The 17,928-nt window shown below is 54.3% G+C and overlaps 3 protein-coding genes across 3 annotated transcripts; all 3 read right to left on the bottom strand.

Moving 5' to 3' along the window:
• Window positions 1–4,565: 4,565 nt before the first annotated feature.
• ADK1 (adenylate kinase) lies at window positions 4,566–5,569 on the bottom strand (the record flags this gene model as incomplete). The annotated part of the gene is made up of 4 exons (XM_049384882.1): window positions 4,566–5,028; window positions 5,086–5,240; window positions 5,293–5,345; window positions 5,407–5,569. 4 exons carry the CDS (start codon window positions 5,567–5,569, stop codon window positions 4,566–4,568), a joined length of 834 nt encoding a protein of 277 aa, XP_049246905.1.
• Window positions 5,570–6,064: 495 nt separating this feature from the next.
• Window positions 6,065–8,708, bottom strand: YME2 (mitochondrial escape protein 2; the record flags this gene model as incomplete). Its single annotated transcript, XM_049384883.1, has 3 exons — window positions 6,065–7,637; window positions 7,684–8,589; window positions 8,650–8,708. 3 exons carry the CDS (start codon window positions 8,706–8,708, stop codon window positions 6,065–6,067), a joined length of 2,538 nt encoding a protein of 845 aa, XP_049246906.1.
• A 627-nt stretch (window positions 8,709–9,335) lies between these two features.
• On the bottom strand, window positions 9,336–15,979 carry GLT1 (glutamate synthase [NADH]; the record flags this gene model as incomplete). The annotated part of the gene is made up of 5 exons (XM_049384884.1): window positions 9,336–10,670; window positions 10,724–12,238; window positions 12,294–15,643; window positions 15,698–15,738; window positions 15,792–15,979. The coding sequence occupies 5 exons, from the start codon at window positions 15,977–15,979 to the stop codon at window positions 9,336–9,338; spliced, it is 6,429 nt and encodes a 2,142-aa protein (XP_049246907.1).
• Window positions 15,980–17,928: the final 1,949 nt, after the last annotated feature.

Below are 17,928 nucleotides of genomic sequence, written 5' to 3' on the forward strand. Positions count from 1 at the left end.
ATAGGGCCGGAGCAAATACGGCTGAGGGCTAGTACTTGAAAGTGTGGGATCTGAGAGCAGATAAGGCGTTGGCTAACAAGTTGATTCGCTACGGATATCGACATAGCCTCGCCGGTCAATAGGCTACAAGGCAGCCTTGCGCTGGGAAAATTGACATACCCACGTCGATCAACATGCTGCAATGCAATATTGCGGCGCAGTCGCCTACCTCACACAAAGGTTCCCACGTGCTGCGGGGCTGAACTGCACTTAAAGAAGAGATGCAAGCTCTTACAGAGATACGAAGATCAACCCAATTTGTATCGACAAGATCACACCTAAGCCAGCACATTACGGAGAGAAGGTTCTTATGGCCCCCCAATTTGTGGTTAAAGCAATCTCAGATCCAAGGCTAGACTCTGGGCGCGGCTCGGAGGTATGGTCATTGAGCGGTGGGATAGTACAAACCCATGCCGATGATCCAAGTAACTGGACGTCTAGATTCCTCCTTGAAGCGATTCCCGAGTTTGCCAAAGACATACCGATCGATGACCCTCAACAGCCTGCGTGTTACGCTATCAAGCAATGCATGCAGGGGAAGCCTGGGTTTGCTGGCTCTGCCTATCACAGTGCGGCCTTGGAAGAGACAATCCGGTGTGGATGCCGCTACTGCGGTGCTGTGTGTGAGATCACAACGGAGTCTATTGGGCGTGACATCAGAATCGGTTACTGGAAGGATACCTTGAGTGTTACATTCGATGCATTTAGGAAAGATGGAAAATCTCAAGACACAGTGAGGACAAAGCTGTTCGTCCTAGACGGTAAGTCAGTAGGTGCTGGTAATGCTAGCTTGACTAATGACGACGCAGCTCAGGAAGACCCAATCCTTCCCGTCTGGACAGACCTTCCAGGCAATACTGCATCGAGACAGAGCTTTGAGAACATCAAGCGCTGGCTCAATACATGTCTGAACACGCATAGATTGTGCTCACTGTCACACGAAACTCACGACCGCATCAAAGTACCTGACCACATCAAAGTACCTGACCACATCAAACTACCTGGCCACATCAAACTACCTGACCGCATCAAACTACCTGACCGAGTGGTAGAGGTGAGAGTCGATACACCACGTCGAATTCGCTTGATCGAAACGAAAGGACTAGAAGGGCAATATGCATGTCTCAGTCACTGTTGGGGCGGTAAGCAGCCGTTGCAGACAACTCGGAAGCCAGACACACTGTCTTTCCATCTGCAACACATCCCAGAGATAGCCATACCGCGAACGTTTCGAGATGCTATTACGGTTATTCTTGAGCTTGGAATCCACTACATCTGGATAGACTCATTATGCGTAAGTCACTTTGGCATTCCCGTGAATGGGATGTCATTCAATCTAGGTACTGACTAGATGGGAAGATAATCCAAGACGATGAGGCGGATTGGCAGAATCAGTCTGCTCAAATGGCTGATATATATGCAAACTCTACGATAACGATCGCGGCGTCAGCATCTACAAGTCCAGACATGGGTCTCTTCCGGATCACAGATTCGAAATATGTCGGCAGACCTATGACAAATGCTCCTAGCTTCCACGTGAGATATCCACTGGGGCATGGAGGCCGTGATTTACCACTTTTTCAGCGAGGCTGGGCCTTCCAAGAGCGTATCTTGAGTCCCCGTGTTCTTCATTTTGCAGAGCATGAGCTCATCTGGGAGTGTATGGAATACGAAGACTGCGAATGTGGGGCCATGCGACTGGATTCCCTCAAAAGTCCAGGAGAATATACAGGAGGATATTTTCAAAAGACTATAGACGGAGAATGGCCGGCTACCAAGAGTCATTGTCATCCAATACGGTGGTGGTTACTCCAAGACAACCGCGAAAGGATTGCGGGCATATGGTCAAGACTCATCAGAAACTACAGCCAGCTGGAGCTGTCAAAGCCGAACGACATATTTCCAGCTATCTCTGGCATTGCGAAAAGCTTTGGGGAGGCCACCGGCTGGGAATACATTGCTGGCATGTGGAAAGAAGGGTTGATGCAACACCTCTCGTGGTACACGAGCCCGCCGGCGTTTCGATGCAAAGTATGGAGAGCGCCTACTTTCTCGTGGGCTTCTCTGATATTTTTAAAAGATGACTTTTATTCGGATTGCATTGCATACGAGCACATGCACGACATTCAAGATTTGGCTACAGTCGTGGAAGCCAAATGTTGTCCAAAAGGCGCCGACCCTACGGGTCAGTTGGAAAGTGGATACATCATCTTGTCAGGGACCATCATACAGGCCACTGTCGATAAGTGGTGGATCAAGCCCCTGGCGTCTTCGACGCAGAGCTCCGAGCCACTCACGAGTTCTGAAACAGATGACATCCCATCCACAGACATGTCTGTCATCAGACGTCGAAACCGCGATGCGTTCACGTTCGCGCCCGACTTCTACCATGAACTGGAACAAGGAGCAACGGTGCATTGTCTGAAACTGCTTCAGGCAACATGGACTGACAAAAAGCATGTTTCGTACTTGGTACTGTCGAAGAAAAACTCAACACCTTGGGAGTGCAATGAAAGGAGAGGCGAATGTGAGTTTGAGAGATTAGGTCTCATGGGGTCCCAACTTGAAAAGGATGAATTTCACCCGAAGAACTTTGAGGAAGAATCGCCAGAGCATGCCATCCAACACAACGTGGCGGTGAAGATTATCTGAGCGGTAGCAATGGCAAATATGTTAGGGACGACATCGGGAGATCTCAGAATGAATAATGTAGTATAAATTGATGCCACACTCTCTATTGTAATCTGCGCATGCATCTCTGCCGTACAAACGCTTCGGTGAGCTCCCAAACGCCACAACACCATGCCATATGCAACATAATGCGACCCATCTCTTCCCTGTCCCTCCTGTTCTATGTCCAATCCCCCAATCACCCCAACCACACCCACCAAAACAGCAAAATAACCGCCGCAAAGAACCCAACCCAAACCTTCCACCCCACACCCGTCTTCTGCGCCATCCGCAACATGCGGTTCATAGTGCCCTTTATCTTATGTCTCGAGTTCTCAAACTGGTCGTTCATCTTCTCGGCGAGGGTGGTGGAGTCGCGGATTTCGTCGCCAATGAGGTGAGTTAACTAGGCGAGCGTTAGCGAGATGTTCCATAGGATGGGTAGATAAAAAGAGGGAATGAATAGAGAGGGGAGATAGTGGGAAGGGAGGGAATGGGGTAGAGGAAATGGGAGAAAACATACATCCTTCAACATCTTAACCTTCCCCGTCAAAACACCAACATGCTCATCATTCTGACTCTCCAACTCATCCAACACAGCCGCCGAGTACTGCCCTCTTGAATTCGGTGTCGCAGCCCGATATATGCCATCTCCATCCCTATCCCCTCCTCCTCCCCTCCCACTCCCACCGCCTACACCATACCCCCCATACCCACCACCCCCATACGCACTTCCCCCCGCGCTACCCCCAGGATACAGCCCTCCACTCCCATTCCCAATCCCACTACCACTTCCACTTCCCCCTGGATACGCATCCGCAGACGAACCCGGATACCCATATCCTTGGCTTATACTAGCGTTGTAGGGGGAAGCGCGGGATTTGTTTTTTGACTTCGAGGGCGAGGCGCTGCGGTTGTAGGAGGAGAAGAGGTCGTCGCGGGGGTCGGCGCGCGTAAATCTACTTGACATGTTTGCGGATGTGCGATGTGCGATTTAGGGTGTGTAGAGTGTGGAAGCCCCTTTCTGGGGTGCGGGCGAAGGGGTATGGGGTGAGGTTCGGGTTCGTCGTGTTTCGTGGCAGGCTCTAGGTCTGAGGTTTGGTGCTCGAAGCGGCGCGCGCGCGATTCCTCGAGGTAGGTATGCGATTGCGATTGCGCCTGCGGTGAATGCGCGTATACGATACGAAAGCGTAATCGTGTTATGTGGAGTAGATCGTGCTGAGGACACTTTTTCGCGCGAGTGACAAGTCGCCCCGGAGGTTGGGAGAAGTTGTGTTGTGCTAACGCCGAGGCCACGGGTTCGCGCGACTTGGGACTAGGGAACACGTTGTTGGAACGGCGGGCGGCGGCGGGAGGGAGCACGTGTGTTTGTGGCGCAAGGAACATTAAAGGTAGTGACTTGCGAGCAGTGTGCAGTATATATGTTTCAATCACCAGGACAAGGCATCCTCATAGACTTCTGGGTGTGGTCATAAAACTCCGGTTCGCAAAAAGGCCACATTCGCGACCACATAAGCATCAATCATGAACATCTCTAGCATTCCCGATCTCGGTAAACTACCAGAAAACCAGTCCGCAAGAGCCATCTGTAATACACAGGGTGTATGCCCCCACAGACCACCCACACCACGCGTATGCATCTGTACAAGTACAAGGAACCCATCCAAACCATATGTGCATTCTTTCATTCCAAAGCGTAAAAGTGGACTTTTCTCGTAACGTGGCTTTGAAACATGATCAGCCGACTGCTGTGAGACTCTACGCGTCTGCCTGGCGGTATGAAAGCGTAGGCGTGACCCGCAGATGCATCTTCGCAATCCGGTACCACATTCCATGCTCACATCGCCGGAGGCCACCTAGTTCTTAAGCCCAACCTTGTTAAGCAGACTACCCGTCCGTCCGGCAACCATAGCCTTATCGTCGAAAATCTTAAGCAGACTCTTCCACACCTGACCAGGCTCTTGGCTCGCATCGACTGGCTTCCAGATACCCGTCTTCTGGTAGTATGCGACGACCGGCGCAGTCTGGGCATGGTATGTTGACAGGCGCTTCTTAAGCGTGTCCTCGTTGTCGTCGGAGCGCTGGATGAGCGGCTCGCCTGTTACGTCGTCCGTCATGGGCGCCTTGGGCGGGTTGAAGATCTTGTGGTAGGAGCGGCCGGAGGCGGGGTGCACGAGGCGGCCGGTGATACGCGAGACGAGGAGGCCGTCGTCGATTTGCAGTTCTACGGCGTGTTGGAGGGGCTTCTTGGTTATGCTGAGCATGCCGTCGAGCTTCTCGGCTTGGGTTACTGTGCGGGGGAAGCCGTCGAGGATGAATCTGGTGGTGGGGTTGTGTTAGCATGTCCTTCAAAAGTGTGTAGAAGAGGGGACGCACCCCTTGGAGCACTCTGCGTTGTTCTCGAGCTCCGTCTTGATCATGTTGATCATGATCTCGTCGCTAACCAGACCACCCGCGTCCATGATCTTCTTTGCTTCCCGGCCAAGCGCAGTCTTTGCCGCGACTTGCGCGCGCAGCATGTCTCCGGTAGCCTGCAATCTGTCAGCCCCCAATCCTTTATCCCACTCATTTTCAAACACCTACAAGATGGCAAGCGCAGAACTTCTCCTTGATCTTGGGCGCTTGAGTACCCTTGCCTAACATGCCATGTAAGCAAAACCGCCTTTTTTACCCTCTCTCCAACCGGGAACAACATACCAGCACCGGGGGGACCCATCAAGATCATCCTGACGCTCTCCGCAGACGCAGGCGCACCCCCATTCTGACCCGCGAGTCTCTTTTCCAGGTCAGCGATGCGCTTCTCAAGGCTGGTGACGGTGCTCTTGAGGTCATCGACCGACGCATCTGTTAAAGGTGCCATTGCGCCGAAGTTGTGAGGATGATAAGTCCGGTGGGGAAGATAAAAGTGGGTGAGAAAAGTAGAGTACGACGGGCAGAGTAAGATGATGCGCGGACCGCTGGGAGGGGATTAAGGACGGTTGCGCAATGGCAGTGGGCAAGGTCGCGTTGTGGATGAGGTGGAGCTCACGGTCGAGTTGCTTGCTCGGTTGTGCACGTCCCTGCTTTCAACTTCGGCTGCTGCGGCGGGAAAATGCGTCCCTTCTGCCCGATCCTCGGTCTCACCCTGGCATTGGCGCGGTGATGTCAGAGCAAAATGCGCCGCGGACTTTGCTGGGCACAGTCTTAGCGAAATATTCACCGTCGTGATGAGCTGTTGATTGTGCTGTGTGCACTTTATCTGTGAGGCCAGTGCATCAAGCATTGAACAGGTGGGGTCACGTAATTTCACACGCTTGCGCGCATAGCATCTACAAACTTCATGAATGGAGATGATATCATCACATACATCCTAATCCTAATACTCCTTCCCAAGCACCTTCTTCAACCCCTTCATCTCCCCCTCATACCTCTCCACCTTCCCCTGACTAACCATCAACTTACTCAGCAGATAATTCACCCTCCCAGCAGTCTGCGCAGGCTGATTCCTCAATTTACTCAACAGCAACAACTCATTCTCACACTTATCAATCGTCGCATTCTCGATCTTCGTTAGATGCGTCAGGATAGCCAAGTCCAATCTAGACTTCAACACCTTATCCTCAGTCAAGCGCTTGAATGCAGGGTGGTAAACAGGTTTGCCAGGCTTGATGATAGAAGGACGGCCATTCGCACCGGAAACAATGGAAATAAGCTCCGCTTGTTCGAGAGCACGGAGAACGGATTCACCGCCTGTTTTAAGGATATCGTCGATGAGAATTTCGTTGTAGCGGAGGCTTTCTTTCTGGGCGAGTTCTTTGATGAGGAACCAGGCTTGTTCGGCGTTCCAGTGCCGGTTCCCGCCTTCGTCTTCTGCGCCGAAGATAAACATCTTGAGAATCTCGGAGGCGGACTGGTCGATGATCTCGTGGACGGCTTTGGTGGGTGTTTCGCCTGTCTTGATTCGGCGGGAGAGGAATTCAAGGTCTGTGAGGCGGCCGCCTAGGAGGTCGATGCAGGTATCGAGCTCGTCGAGATCGTTGCGGTGTTGAGAAGGGAGTTTCTTGGGTGAACCGTCTTTTGGCGCTGGGTCGTCTTCGACGTCGGCGTCGAGATGAGTGATTACGAAACGTTTCGCGACCTCGGGGCTACAATCAGATAGCGAGATCTGACGGAACATACGGTCTGGCATTGCCTTAGAGAGCGACTTGCTGAATGCGACATCGTTGGTCAGGAAGATCACGTGAGCTACGTTCGTCGTTGTGAGACGCGCAGCCCATTCAGCAATCTTATCATAGACGATACCGCCTTCCTGGCTCTTGTGGAGGAAGTTGTCAATCACGACAATTGGCCTGCGTTCGGGGTGTGCCTCCAACCACTCGTCATCGCCCAGATGCGCATCCTTGTCGTTTTTGTGTCGTGTGTCCAGCGCGATTTGTCGCAAAGCCGAGGTAGTCGTATTCCAGATTTTGCTGAGTTGAGAGTCAAGAGTCTCCGAGAAGCCCGTCTTGACGCCTGTAGCACCTTGAGCGGCCATGTCGATCATTCCAGATATGCTGTTCATCCAGCTGAATACCGGTCTATATCCAACAGAAAGCGCAGCAGCGTTGATGGTAGCGCTCTCGCCGCGAGCTTCCTGGATGGGCTTGCAGTCAATTACCAGCTTGAGTTTCTTATCCTCCAAGGCTTGGTCTACCACAAGCTCACGCTTTCCAGAACCGCGAGGGCCCTGGACGATGATGAAAGTCTCGGCAGTCTCCATCAACCAGGTTTGGATCTGTTCGATATTGTCTTTCCTGTCATCCCAGATGGCATCCATGCCGTCATCGTCATCGCGCGTCTTGCCGCCGTGAATGATGTCTGTGGCATAGCCCTTAATCCATTGGTACCACTTGTTGTCTTCGATGTGGAAGTTGCGCGTGATATGGGCCTTGACGAAGAATGTGCGGATGCTGTGTATCTGTCAGTTTGGGTCGTAAACGTGCATGACTGACTTACGGGTCAAAGATGATCGCGACAAGAGCAGCAATAAGCGCCGCTATAATCGGAATGATAATCCTAGGATGGCCAAAGACCCAATCCCTGATATACCTCGGCTTGATCTTCTGCTCGTACTTCAACCTCAAGACCGTGCCCAACTTGCCCCCGCCCTCAGCCTCCGATACAATATAGCCATGCATGCAGTTCCTCGCCATGATAGCCTTACCGATGCTGGTATAATCTAGATACGCGAACTTGGGAAGGACCTTCGAATCGGGAGGTTGCATAACGATATCCCCCAATTTACCATAAGGTCTGAAGAACTGGAAGAGCTGCTCCTGGCTCATCTCCACAGCCTCAGAAGCTGGAACGCCTGGTTCAGCGGACACGAACTCGACCCGCAGGCGTGACGCAGGCAGACGCATGAGATCCTCCACCCAAGGTTTTCCCTTGACCATCTTCGCGCGCATCCTCTTCCACGGACTCCACCATGGCTTGACAGGTTCATCTCTCAGGTACTGCTGTAGCACTTTCTCGATCTCAGAGGCGGACGCATTGCCATCATGGGTAAATTTGACAAACGCGCCTCCTTCTCTCGTTCGCGGGAGTACCTCAGTGCCAGTAATCTGGAGGTTGCGTTTCCTACTTGCTCGCTCAATAACGGCTTTGGGGTCGGTGCCAGAGATAGACGGGCTGATAAGGCGATCGAAGAGCCCAGGCAGAGGAAGTCCTAGAACTTTGCGGATCTGAATGGGGAAGACATTATTGAAGAAGAGAATTCCTTCGTTGGGTCCAGCGCTGATGTGGCCGGTTTTGTCTTCGCCTGCCTGCAGTCCGGTTACATACCGAGCGGGGACGGTCCACGGTTTTCGATAACCTAGACTAGTTGGTTTGAAAGCCGCAGCAATGGTCGGATGTGTGTTCCTGATGACTTGTTAGTACACTTTTGATGATCGGCAGCCAGGATCGGCTTCGTGAACGTGCCTTAATGGCCCTTGCACAGGGCGACGGCAGGCTTGATGCCAGCCGGTACGCGGTATCATCCTCAGTATCTAATTGTCACCGGGGCATGGCGACATGTAGAATGATTTGATCGCTCGAGCGATGTTTGCTGCCTAGAGTGAGGTTTGTTGATGGCGAATCTGGAGTTGGAGGTGCGTGACGTCACTAAACCTGAATCTTGGCTTTGTGCATTCGCGGCCTGGCGAAGCGAAGCAACGGCGACGGACTGTGACTGATGCCAAACTCTCAGCGCTTATGAAAGAAGCATGTCAAATATCTCAGCCGCACTTGCAACGATTCTGGTCATTAAAATCGCACCATGCATTTTCGATAGTTAATCAAGAATCTCACATGCATGCTACAGGAAGTCATCAAATAATCATTTGAACATAGCATTCGCATATATATACAAATTGAGTGCGAAATGCATAGACCAAGAACGAACAACCAAAGCAAGAAAACATTGTACACTGCAGGTGCCACCCAGCTGACTCCGCATACTGAAAAGGTATCGTGCAGGTAAACGAGGGAAAATGCTTGTACACAAAAGATCAAACGCCAAACAAATCGTGAATATAACCCGAGACCCCCCATCTTTTATCATGAGCCCATCTTTTCCCATGCTTCTTTTTTACTTCATAAAGTAATCGTTATAATCATGTTCGCGTCTAAGCAGCGACAGTGACCAGCTTCTCCGTGGGAGCAGCGGTGTGCTTGTGCATGGCCTCGTAGGGTGGGCGCTTGACGATACCACCGGTGACAGGCAGGGAAGTGCCGTAGCCGGTGAGGAAGGTGTCGACGTCGCGAGCGCACTGGCGACCTTCGTTGATACCCCAGACGATGAGGGACTGTCCGCGACGGCAGTCACCGGCGGCGAAAACACCGGCAAGGTTGGTGTTGTAGTGACCAGGAGGAGTCTTGATGTTCTTGCGGCCATCGAGCTCGATGACGTCGCTCATGACACGCTGCTCGGGGCCTAGGAAACCCATGGAGAGCAGGACGAGGTCGGCGGGGAAGAACTGCTCGCTTCCTTCGACGTGCTTCATGTCCCAGCCACCAGAGGCGGACTTGGTCCATTCAACACGGACAGTGTTGATACCCTTGACCTTGCCGCTACCGTCGTCGACGAAGTCCTTGGACATGACACAGTACTCACGAGGGTCCTTGCCCATGTGAGTCTTGACTTCGTTGTGACCGTAGTCAGTACGGAAGATACGGGGCCACTGGGGCCATGGGTTGTCGCGAGCACGCTCGGCGGGAGGCTGGGGCAGGAGCTCGAAGTTGACGACTGACTTGGCGCCGTGACGGACGGAGGTACCAATGCAGTCGTTACCAGTGTCACCACCTCCAATGACAACAACGTGCTTGTCCTTGGCAGAGATGTAGGCATCGTCAGCCAATTCGGAGTCGAGGAGAGACTTGGTGTTCTTGTGCAAGAACTGCATGGCGTAGTGGATACCCTCCAGGTTGCGGTTGGGAATAGGCAAGTCACGAGCGACAGTTGCTCCAGTGGCGAAGACAACAGCGTCGTACTCCTTGCGGAGAGCATCGAGGTTGGTCTGGCCATCCTCACCAACAGTGACACCGGTCTTGAAGTTGACACCCTCGGCAGCCATGAAGTCAACACGACGCTGGACAACCTTCTTGTCGAGCTTCATGTTGGGGATACCGTACATGAGCAGACCACCGACACGGTCAGCGCGCTCGTAGACGGTAACGGTGTGACCAGCCTTGTTAAGCTGATCAGCGCAAGCAAGACCAGCAGGGCCGGAACCGATGATGGCAACAGTCTTGCCAGAGCGGACCTGAGGTGGCGAGGGGACCATCCAGCCCTTCTCGAAACCGCGATCGATGATGGCGCACTCAATGGACTTAATGCCGACGGGGTCCTCGTTGATACCAAGAACGCAAGCACCCTCGCAAGGAGCCGGACAAACACGTCCAGTAAACTCAGGGAAGTTGTTCGTCATCAAAAGACGGTTGAGGGCGTCACGCCATTGTCCCTGTTCAAAAGTTAGCTAAAAGTTCGGCCGGAAGACTACACGCGGGTACTTACCTGGAAAACGAGCTCGTTCCACTTGGGAATAATGTTACTGATCGGGCAACCAGTGTCCGACTGACAGAAAGGAACACCGCAGTCCATGCAACGAGCAGTCTGGTACTTGAGCTCATCCTCGTTGAGACGCTGGTTCAGCTCGGCCCAATCCCTCGTGCGGGTCTTGGGGTTGCGGTACTTCTCCGAGCGACGCTGGTACTTCATGAAACCACGGGTCTTATCAAGGACGAGCGCCTTCTTCTTCTCGGCCTTTGTGTCGGTGACACTCTCCTCGATGTCAAGAAGGTCGCTCTTCTTCTTCTCCTTGGCTTCGGCTTCGGCTTCCTTGCTGCGCGACTCCTCGTGGCTGGCGCGGACGGAGTTACCGGGAAGGAGGGGAAGAGGGTATTCGTTCTTCTTCTTCTCGGCAGCCTTGGCCTTCTCCTCGAGGAGGACGCGCTTGTAGTCAACGGGCATGACCTTGACGAAGCGGGGCAGTGCGCGGGTGAAGTCGAGCAGGATGCGTGCGGCGAGCTCGGAGCCAGTGTAGTGGTGGTGGTCCTCGATGAGTCCACGCACGAAAGCGATCTCCTCTGGCTCCTCGATGCCGGAAAGCTCAACCATCTCCTGGTTGACCTTTTGCTCGAAGTCCTTGTGGATGTCAAGAACGTATGCAATACCACCAGACATACCAGCAGCGAAGTTACGTCCAGTAGATCCAAGTACAAGGACACGACCACCAGTCATGTACTCGCAACCGTGGTCACCAACACCCTCGACAACCGCTGTGGCACCGGAGTTACGGACACAGAAGCGCTCGGCAGCGATACCACGGAAGAAGCAGGTACCGCGAGTGGCACCGTACAAGCAGACGTTACCGATGAGGACGTTCTCCTCAGCGCGGTAAACGGCGTTGCGGGGAGGGTAGATGATGAGGCGACCGCCAGAAAGACCCTTACCGACGTAGTCGTTAGCGTCACCCTCAAGTTCAAGAGTGACACCAGGTGCCAGGTAAGCACCGAAAGACTGGCCAGCAGAGCCACGGATGTTGACGTGGATGGTGTCTTGAGGCAGACCAGCCTCGCCGTAGCGCTTGCTGATGTGGTATGAAAGGGTAGCACCAAGAGCACGATCGGTATTGACGACATCGCACTCGATGCGGGCGGGAAGACCCTTCTCAAGAGCAAGCTCGGACTCAGCGATGAGCTTGTTGTCTAGACGAACGTGGAGACGGTGGTCTTGCTTGCGTACGTTGAAGGTGGCAACGCCTGGGCGAAGGGTGTGAGCGGGAGTCAGGATGAGAGACAAGTCAATGTTCTCAGTCTTCGCGGTGCGGAGATCATCGCGAATGCGTAGAGCCTCGCAGCGACCAACCATATCGTTGATGGTACGGAAACCAAGCTTGGCCATGATCGCACGGAGCTCGTTGGCGATGTAGTAGAAGAAGTTGATGACGTGCTCGGGTGTACCTTGGAACTTCTTTCGGAGCTCAGGGTCCTGGGTCGCGATACCGACAGGGCAGGTGTTGAGATGGCACTGTATCACGAAGTCAGTATGTGTCTCGGATGCATCTCGTATAGTCGGAACTTACCTTGCGCATCATGATGCAACCCATGGCAATAAGAGGAGTGGTAGCGAAACCCCACTCCTCAGCACCAAGCAAGCAAGCAATGGCAACATCACGTCCAGTTCTCAACTGACCGTCAGTCTGAACAATGACACGACCACGGAGATCGTTGAGGACAAGAGTCTGGTGAGTCTCGGCAAGACCCAACTCCCAGGGCAGACCAGCATACTTGATACCAGTCCATCGAGAAGCACCAGTACCACCATCGTGACCGGAGATGAGGATGTGGTCAGCCTTGGCCTTGGCGACACCGGAAGCGACGATACCAACACCAGTCTCGGAAACGAGCTTGACAGAGACACGAGCGCGAGGGTTGGAGCACTTGAGATCGTAGATCAGCTGCTTGAGATCCTCAATAGAGTAGATGTCGTGATGGGGAGGAGGACTGATCAGACCGACACCAGGAGTGGAGTGACGAGTCTTTGCGATGGAGCCAGAGACCTTGTGGCCAGGAAGCTCACCACCCTCACCAGGCTTGGCACCCTGAGCCATCTTAATCTGGAGCTCATCGGCATCGGCGAGGTAGTTGGAGGTAACACCGAAACGTCCGGAGGCGATCTGCTTGATAGCGGAGCGCATGGTGTCACCGTTCTCCATGCGCAAGCTGCGCTCGGGGTCCTCACCACCCTCACCAGTGTTTGACTTACCGCCAAGACGGTTCATGGCGACAGCAAGGGTAGAGTGAGACTCCATGGAGATGGATCCGTAGGACATGGCACCGGTAACGAAGCGGCGCACAATGTCAGTCCAAGGCTCGACCTGGTCGATGGGGATTGGTGCACGGTCATCGAAGTTGAAGTCCAGGAGACCACGGAGGGTGCAGTCCTTGATGCGCTCGTACTCAGCGATGGAGTAGGCCTCGTATGATTTGTCGTTCTTGGTGCGGACGGCGTCCTGGATGTTGGCCATGGCAGTCGGGTCGTTGACGTGAGGCTCGCCTCCGTCACGCCAATGGTACTCACCAGTCTCAGCGAGACCAGGTACCTCGACAATGGCGCGCGATGGGTAGCCTTTCTCGTGAAGAGCGAAAGCGTCGGAAGCGATCAGCTCAAAGGTCATTCCCTTGATACGAGAGGCAGTTCCAGTAAAGCATCGGTCAACAACAGAGTCGTCAAGACCAAGAGCCTCGAAAATCTGAGCACCCTTGTAGGATGAGAGGGTGGAGATACCCATCTTACTCATGACCTTCAGGATACCACCATCGCAAGAGTGCTTGTAGTTGTCGATGAGTTGTTCGGGGCTTAGCTTCTTCCGGATGACACCCTCGCGGTGCATCTTCAGGATACACTCAATGGCGAGGTATGGGCAGATGGCATCAGCACCATATCCGACGAGCACACACATGTGGTGAACCTCACGGGCCTCACCGGTCTCGACAACGAGAGCAGCGTTGGACCGCCACTTGTTGCGGACGAGATGGTGGTGGACCATACCAGTAGCCAAGCAGGCGGATACGGCAACGCGGTCGGCGGATGCAGCACGGTCGGTCAGGACAAGGATGTTGTCGCCAGCCTGGATACCCTCGGTGGCAGCCTCGCAGATACGGTCGAGAGCAGCCATGTAGCCCTCGATACCATCGCTCTTGGGGAAGGTAATGTCGATGTTCTTGACAGTCCAGTCAGAGTACAGCTTGTGAGTGTTGGTCAACGCTGTGAACTCCTCGAGCGTCAGGATGGGCGATGGAAGGAGAAGACGACCACACTGTGACTCGTCCATCTCTAGAAGGTTACCCTGGGGACCGACGTAGGTCTCCAACGACATGACAATCGCCTCACGGATAGGGTCGATAGGAGGGTTGGTGACTTGGGCGAAGAGTTGACGGAAGTACTCGTACAGCAGGCGAGGCTGAGTAGCCAAGCAAGCCAGAGGAGCATCGTTACCCATAGATCCAAGAGCCTCCTTTGAGTCAGCAGCCATGGGACCAAGGAGCAAGCTGACTTGCTCAAGCGAGTAACCGAATGCCCTTAGGCGAGGGTCCTCGTGTAACTTAGTCTCAGTGAGCTGGTATGATAGGTCAACACCCTTCGCAGGGACTGCCTCCAGGATCTTGGGAAGAGTGAGAAGGTTCTTTTGGATCCAAGAACGGAAGTCGACACGCTCTGAGACGCTCTTCTTCAGCTCGGCGTCATCGACAATTCGGCCAGCGACAGTGTCGACGAGCAACATCCTACCGGGCTGTAGACGACCCTTCTGTACGACTCGCTCAGGCTCGATGGAGATTGTGCCGACTTCAGACGCGCAGATGATGCGGTCGTCGTCGGTAACGTAGTAACGGCAAGGACGGAGACCATTTCGGTCGAGGTTAGCACCACAGTAACGTCCGTCCGAGAACGTGAAGAGAGCGGGACCATCCCAAGGCTCCATCATGCAGGCAGCCCACTCGTAGAAGGCCTGCTTAGCGGGGTCCATTGTATTGTTGCCCTGCCATGCCTCTGGAACCATCAGCATGACTGCTTCTGGGAGTGACAGAACACCATTGATGGTGAGCAGCTCAAGAACGTTGTCGAAAGCTGCAGAGTCGGAACCACCATCCTCGACAATGGGGTAGAGGAGGTCGAGCTCCTCGCCGAAAAGGCTGGACTTCATGACACCCTCGCGGGCGCGCATCCAGTTCTTGTTTCCTCGCAGGGTGTTGATTTCACCGTTGTGAGCCGCCCATCGTAGAGGCTGAGCACGGTCCCAACTGGGAAATGTGTTGGTAGAGAAACGGGAGTGCACTAGTGCGAAGTGACCCTCGTAGTCGACGTTGAGCAGATCGTGGTAGTACTCGTAGACCTGGACGGGAGATAGTTGACCCTTGTAAACAATGTTCTTGTTGCTCAGAGAGCAAACGTAGAACCAGTTGTGCAGGCCAATGACGTGTGTAGCCCGCTTTCGCATGACATACAATTGTCGCTCAAAGTACGCGTTGTCGTACTTCTCCTGGAAGTCCGCCTTGGGCTCGCGGGCGTCGCCGTAGGCAGTCTTCAAAACCACGAATGGCTGGAGAATGATGGGCTCTCGTGACAGCGCCGCGGGTCCAAGAAGTGTGGAATCGCGGGGCACCGTCCGCCATCCGAGCACCCTCAAGTCGAGTTGGTCTGCAACGTCCTCGAACATGGCCTTGGTCTCCTCTAAGATGGTGGCGTCGGGCTTGAAGAACAGGTTACCAGTGGCGTACTGGCCAAGGCTTGGTAGCTTGTAGCCTTGCTCGCGCTCGAACTCCTTGAGGAAGAAGCGGTGGGGGATGGAGGTCATTACACCTGCACCGTCACCGTCGCGTGCGTCTGAGCCCACGGCTCCTCGATGTGTCATGTTGCATAGCAACGACCGTGCTGGGGGTTTGTTAGCACTCTATCCTGCACCACTCTCGCGTTGTTCGCTCTTACCATCGGAGACGATCTTGTGGCTGGCCTTGCCCTTGATGTGGCTACGCAAATGTCAGCCCTCACACTCCACAGAAAGCGCAATTCCGTCACTCACGCAGCAAAACCGACACCGCAAGCATCCTTCTCGAGCTCGGGGTCGTAGAGACCCTGCTTCAACGGCAGCGCACCTGCCCACGACTTGTTCTCGGGGCCATCTTGATACTCAAACACGGAGCTCTGATACTCTTCAATCTGGGGTTCCTGGGGCAATTTTGTATCTTCGGCGAACGAGACCCGACCCATTATATCGGCGAAAGGCCGAAGTTCTGGGTTCGTTGGTGTGGGTAGCGGGGTTGCGGTATCGATATGGGAGTGTGGCGGGGTCGCTCGACGCGTCAAGTGGGAGCTGCTGCTCTGGTAGTAGTGTCTAGGTGAAGTCTGAGGCGGATATTAGTTGTCAATTCGGAGAAGAGTTTGTCGGTGAGTGCGAGCCGAGGATCGAGGATATTTGGTACGGATGCGCCTAGAGCTCTAGCTCAAAAGCAACGAATGTGGGTGGGGATCAGTCGCTGCAAGGACGGGGTCGCTGGTGTCTATCACCCCCAAAGGCAGCAGAAAGATGGGCTGGATTCGTCACCAGCTTCACCCGCCGGATATAGCGATTGAGGGCTATGACGTTCCCCCGTACCCAGCGGCGGCTGATAGCTGTTGGAAGCGCGAGTGCGCTGATAAGGGAATAGCGAATGGGCTAACGCGGGGTGGCACGCGTAGACCAGTAAAACGATTGTCTGTGTTGTTCACGCAGGACGGGTGGTGGAAAAGCACAATATTTGGGCGCGGGTGGTGGATGGGTGCAGCGGGTGTACATGTGGGAGGCGGGCGACTTACTTGCTAGCAGGGCTGGTGGAACAGGCCTGGTGGTGGGCTCGCGGTGTTCCGGCAAGCAAAGTGTAGCGATTGTGTGTCGAGCAGGTACGTGAAGAGACAGAGGGCCGCGGGAAATTGGGCGGGCGTGCTTATGAATAAGAGAGCGGAGGGCTCCTGGTGGGGTGGATATTTTCCCAATGCGCTAACAACTTGACTTCAACGTTGTCCAATTACCGGGCTGGAAGCGTGTCGAGGGAGGCGTTCGTGCTGTCACTTAGGCCATCTCCGCGTGTGTGCCGATGCGAACTGGGAACTGCCTGGTCTTGGAGGTGGTCTTGGTACTTTACGAGTGAATATGGGATGGAAGTTGGAGCGGACCCGACTTCGGAATTGTTTCTAGTCGCGAGGGTCTCCAGACAGTATACCACTACATACGAAACATTTCAACGTGAAGTCGCTACATGCTCTATGAACTCGCCCTATAGAATACCACACTGTCTCCAACGTCCGTCTACCATCACTGCCTCGCGGCGTATTGCGTCTGGAAAATTGGCCTACCCCACGGTTTTTCTGCCACTCCATGACCAAAGGGCAGGATGTGAGTGGCCAGACATCCGCGACCGCCCTGCAGCAGTTTGGCCGTGCGCCGCATCCTGGGCTCCGAAGGTCGGTTTGACATCTGATGACCAGGACTTGCATGTGTTTCCGCTCTACCTCTGCTCCACCGGCTAGATTGCCGCTGCAGCCCACGCCGCATCATCTGAAAAGCGGCGGCTGCCATTGGCCCGGCGGCCTCGCCTCGGCAGCCCACGACTTGTCTGTCGTAATTCGAGAGGGTCATCTCAGGCCTTATCTCTCCCCAAGCGCGACCCAGGGCGGACGGTCGCGCGACGGAAGACGTCGTGTCGACGCTCGTTGGACGGGAGATCAATATAACCCCGCCATCCAGCAGCGGAGCGTCGATGAACCTCTCTTTGTGCGCACTCGTCGACATCATCGCTCGCCCAGCTTGCAGTGATTATCCCTCTGCCTAGCCGCAAACTCAAAAACAAATTCATCTTACTGTACCGTCCGCAGGTCCGTCCTTGGAGTTTTGGAAATTGGGCGACTCTGGCCATCCCGTCGCCACGTAACGGCTGGCGAGCACACATCAATGTCCTCATCATGTTCGGAACAGACCGGAAGACAGTTTGCTTTAGCTGGCGGCAGTACGTAGCGGGAGACGAGTCACGAGAACAGGCAAATCCGTGTCGCGCAGCCAGTGCAGCCGAGCCCGTTGCCTTCCAACCTGGCCGATGTCGCCTCGGACGCTGTCTGGCGCTGCTGGTCAAGTCCGCGGCGGATACTCCAGGCAGCTCATCAGGACCCTGAGCTAGCGCGTCAAC

This window comes from Alternaria hordeiaustralica (genome assembly GCF_023758085.1).
Source record: "Alternaria hordeiaustralica strain BMP 2776 chromosome Unknown scaffold_3, whole genome shotgun sequence".
NCBI classification, from domain to species: Eukaryota; Fungi; Ascomycota; class Dothideomycetes; order Pleosporales; family Pleosporaceae; genus Alternaria; species Alternaria hordeiaustralica.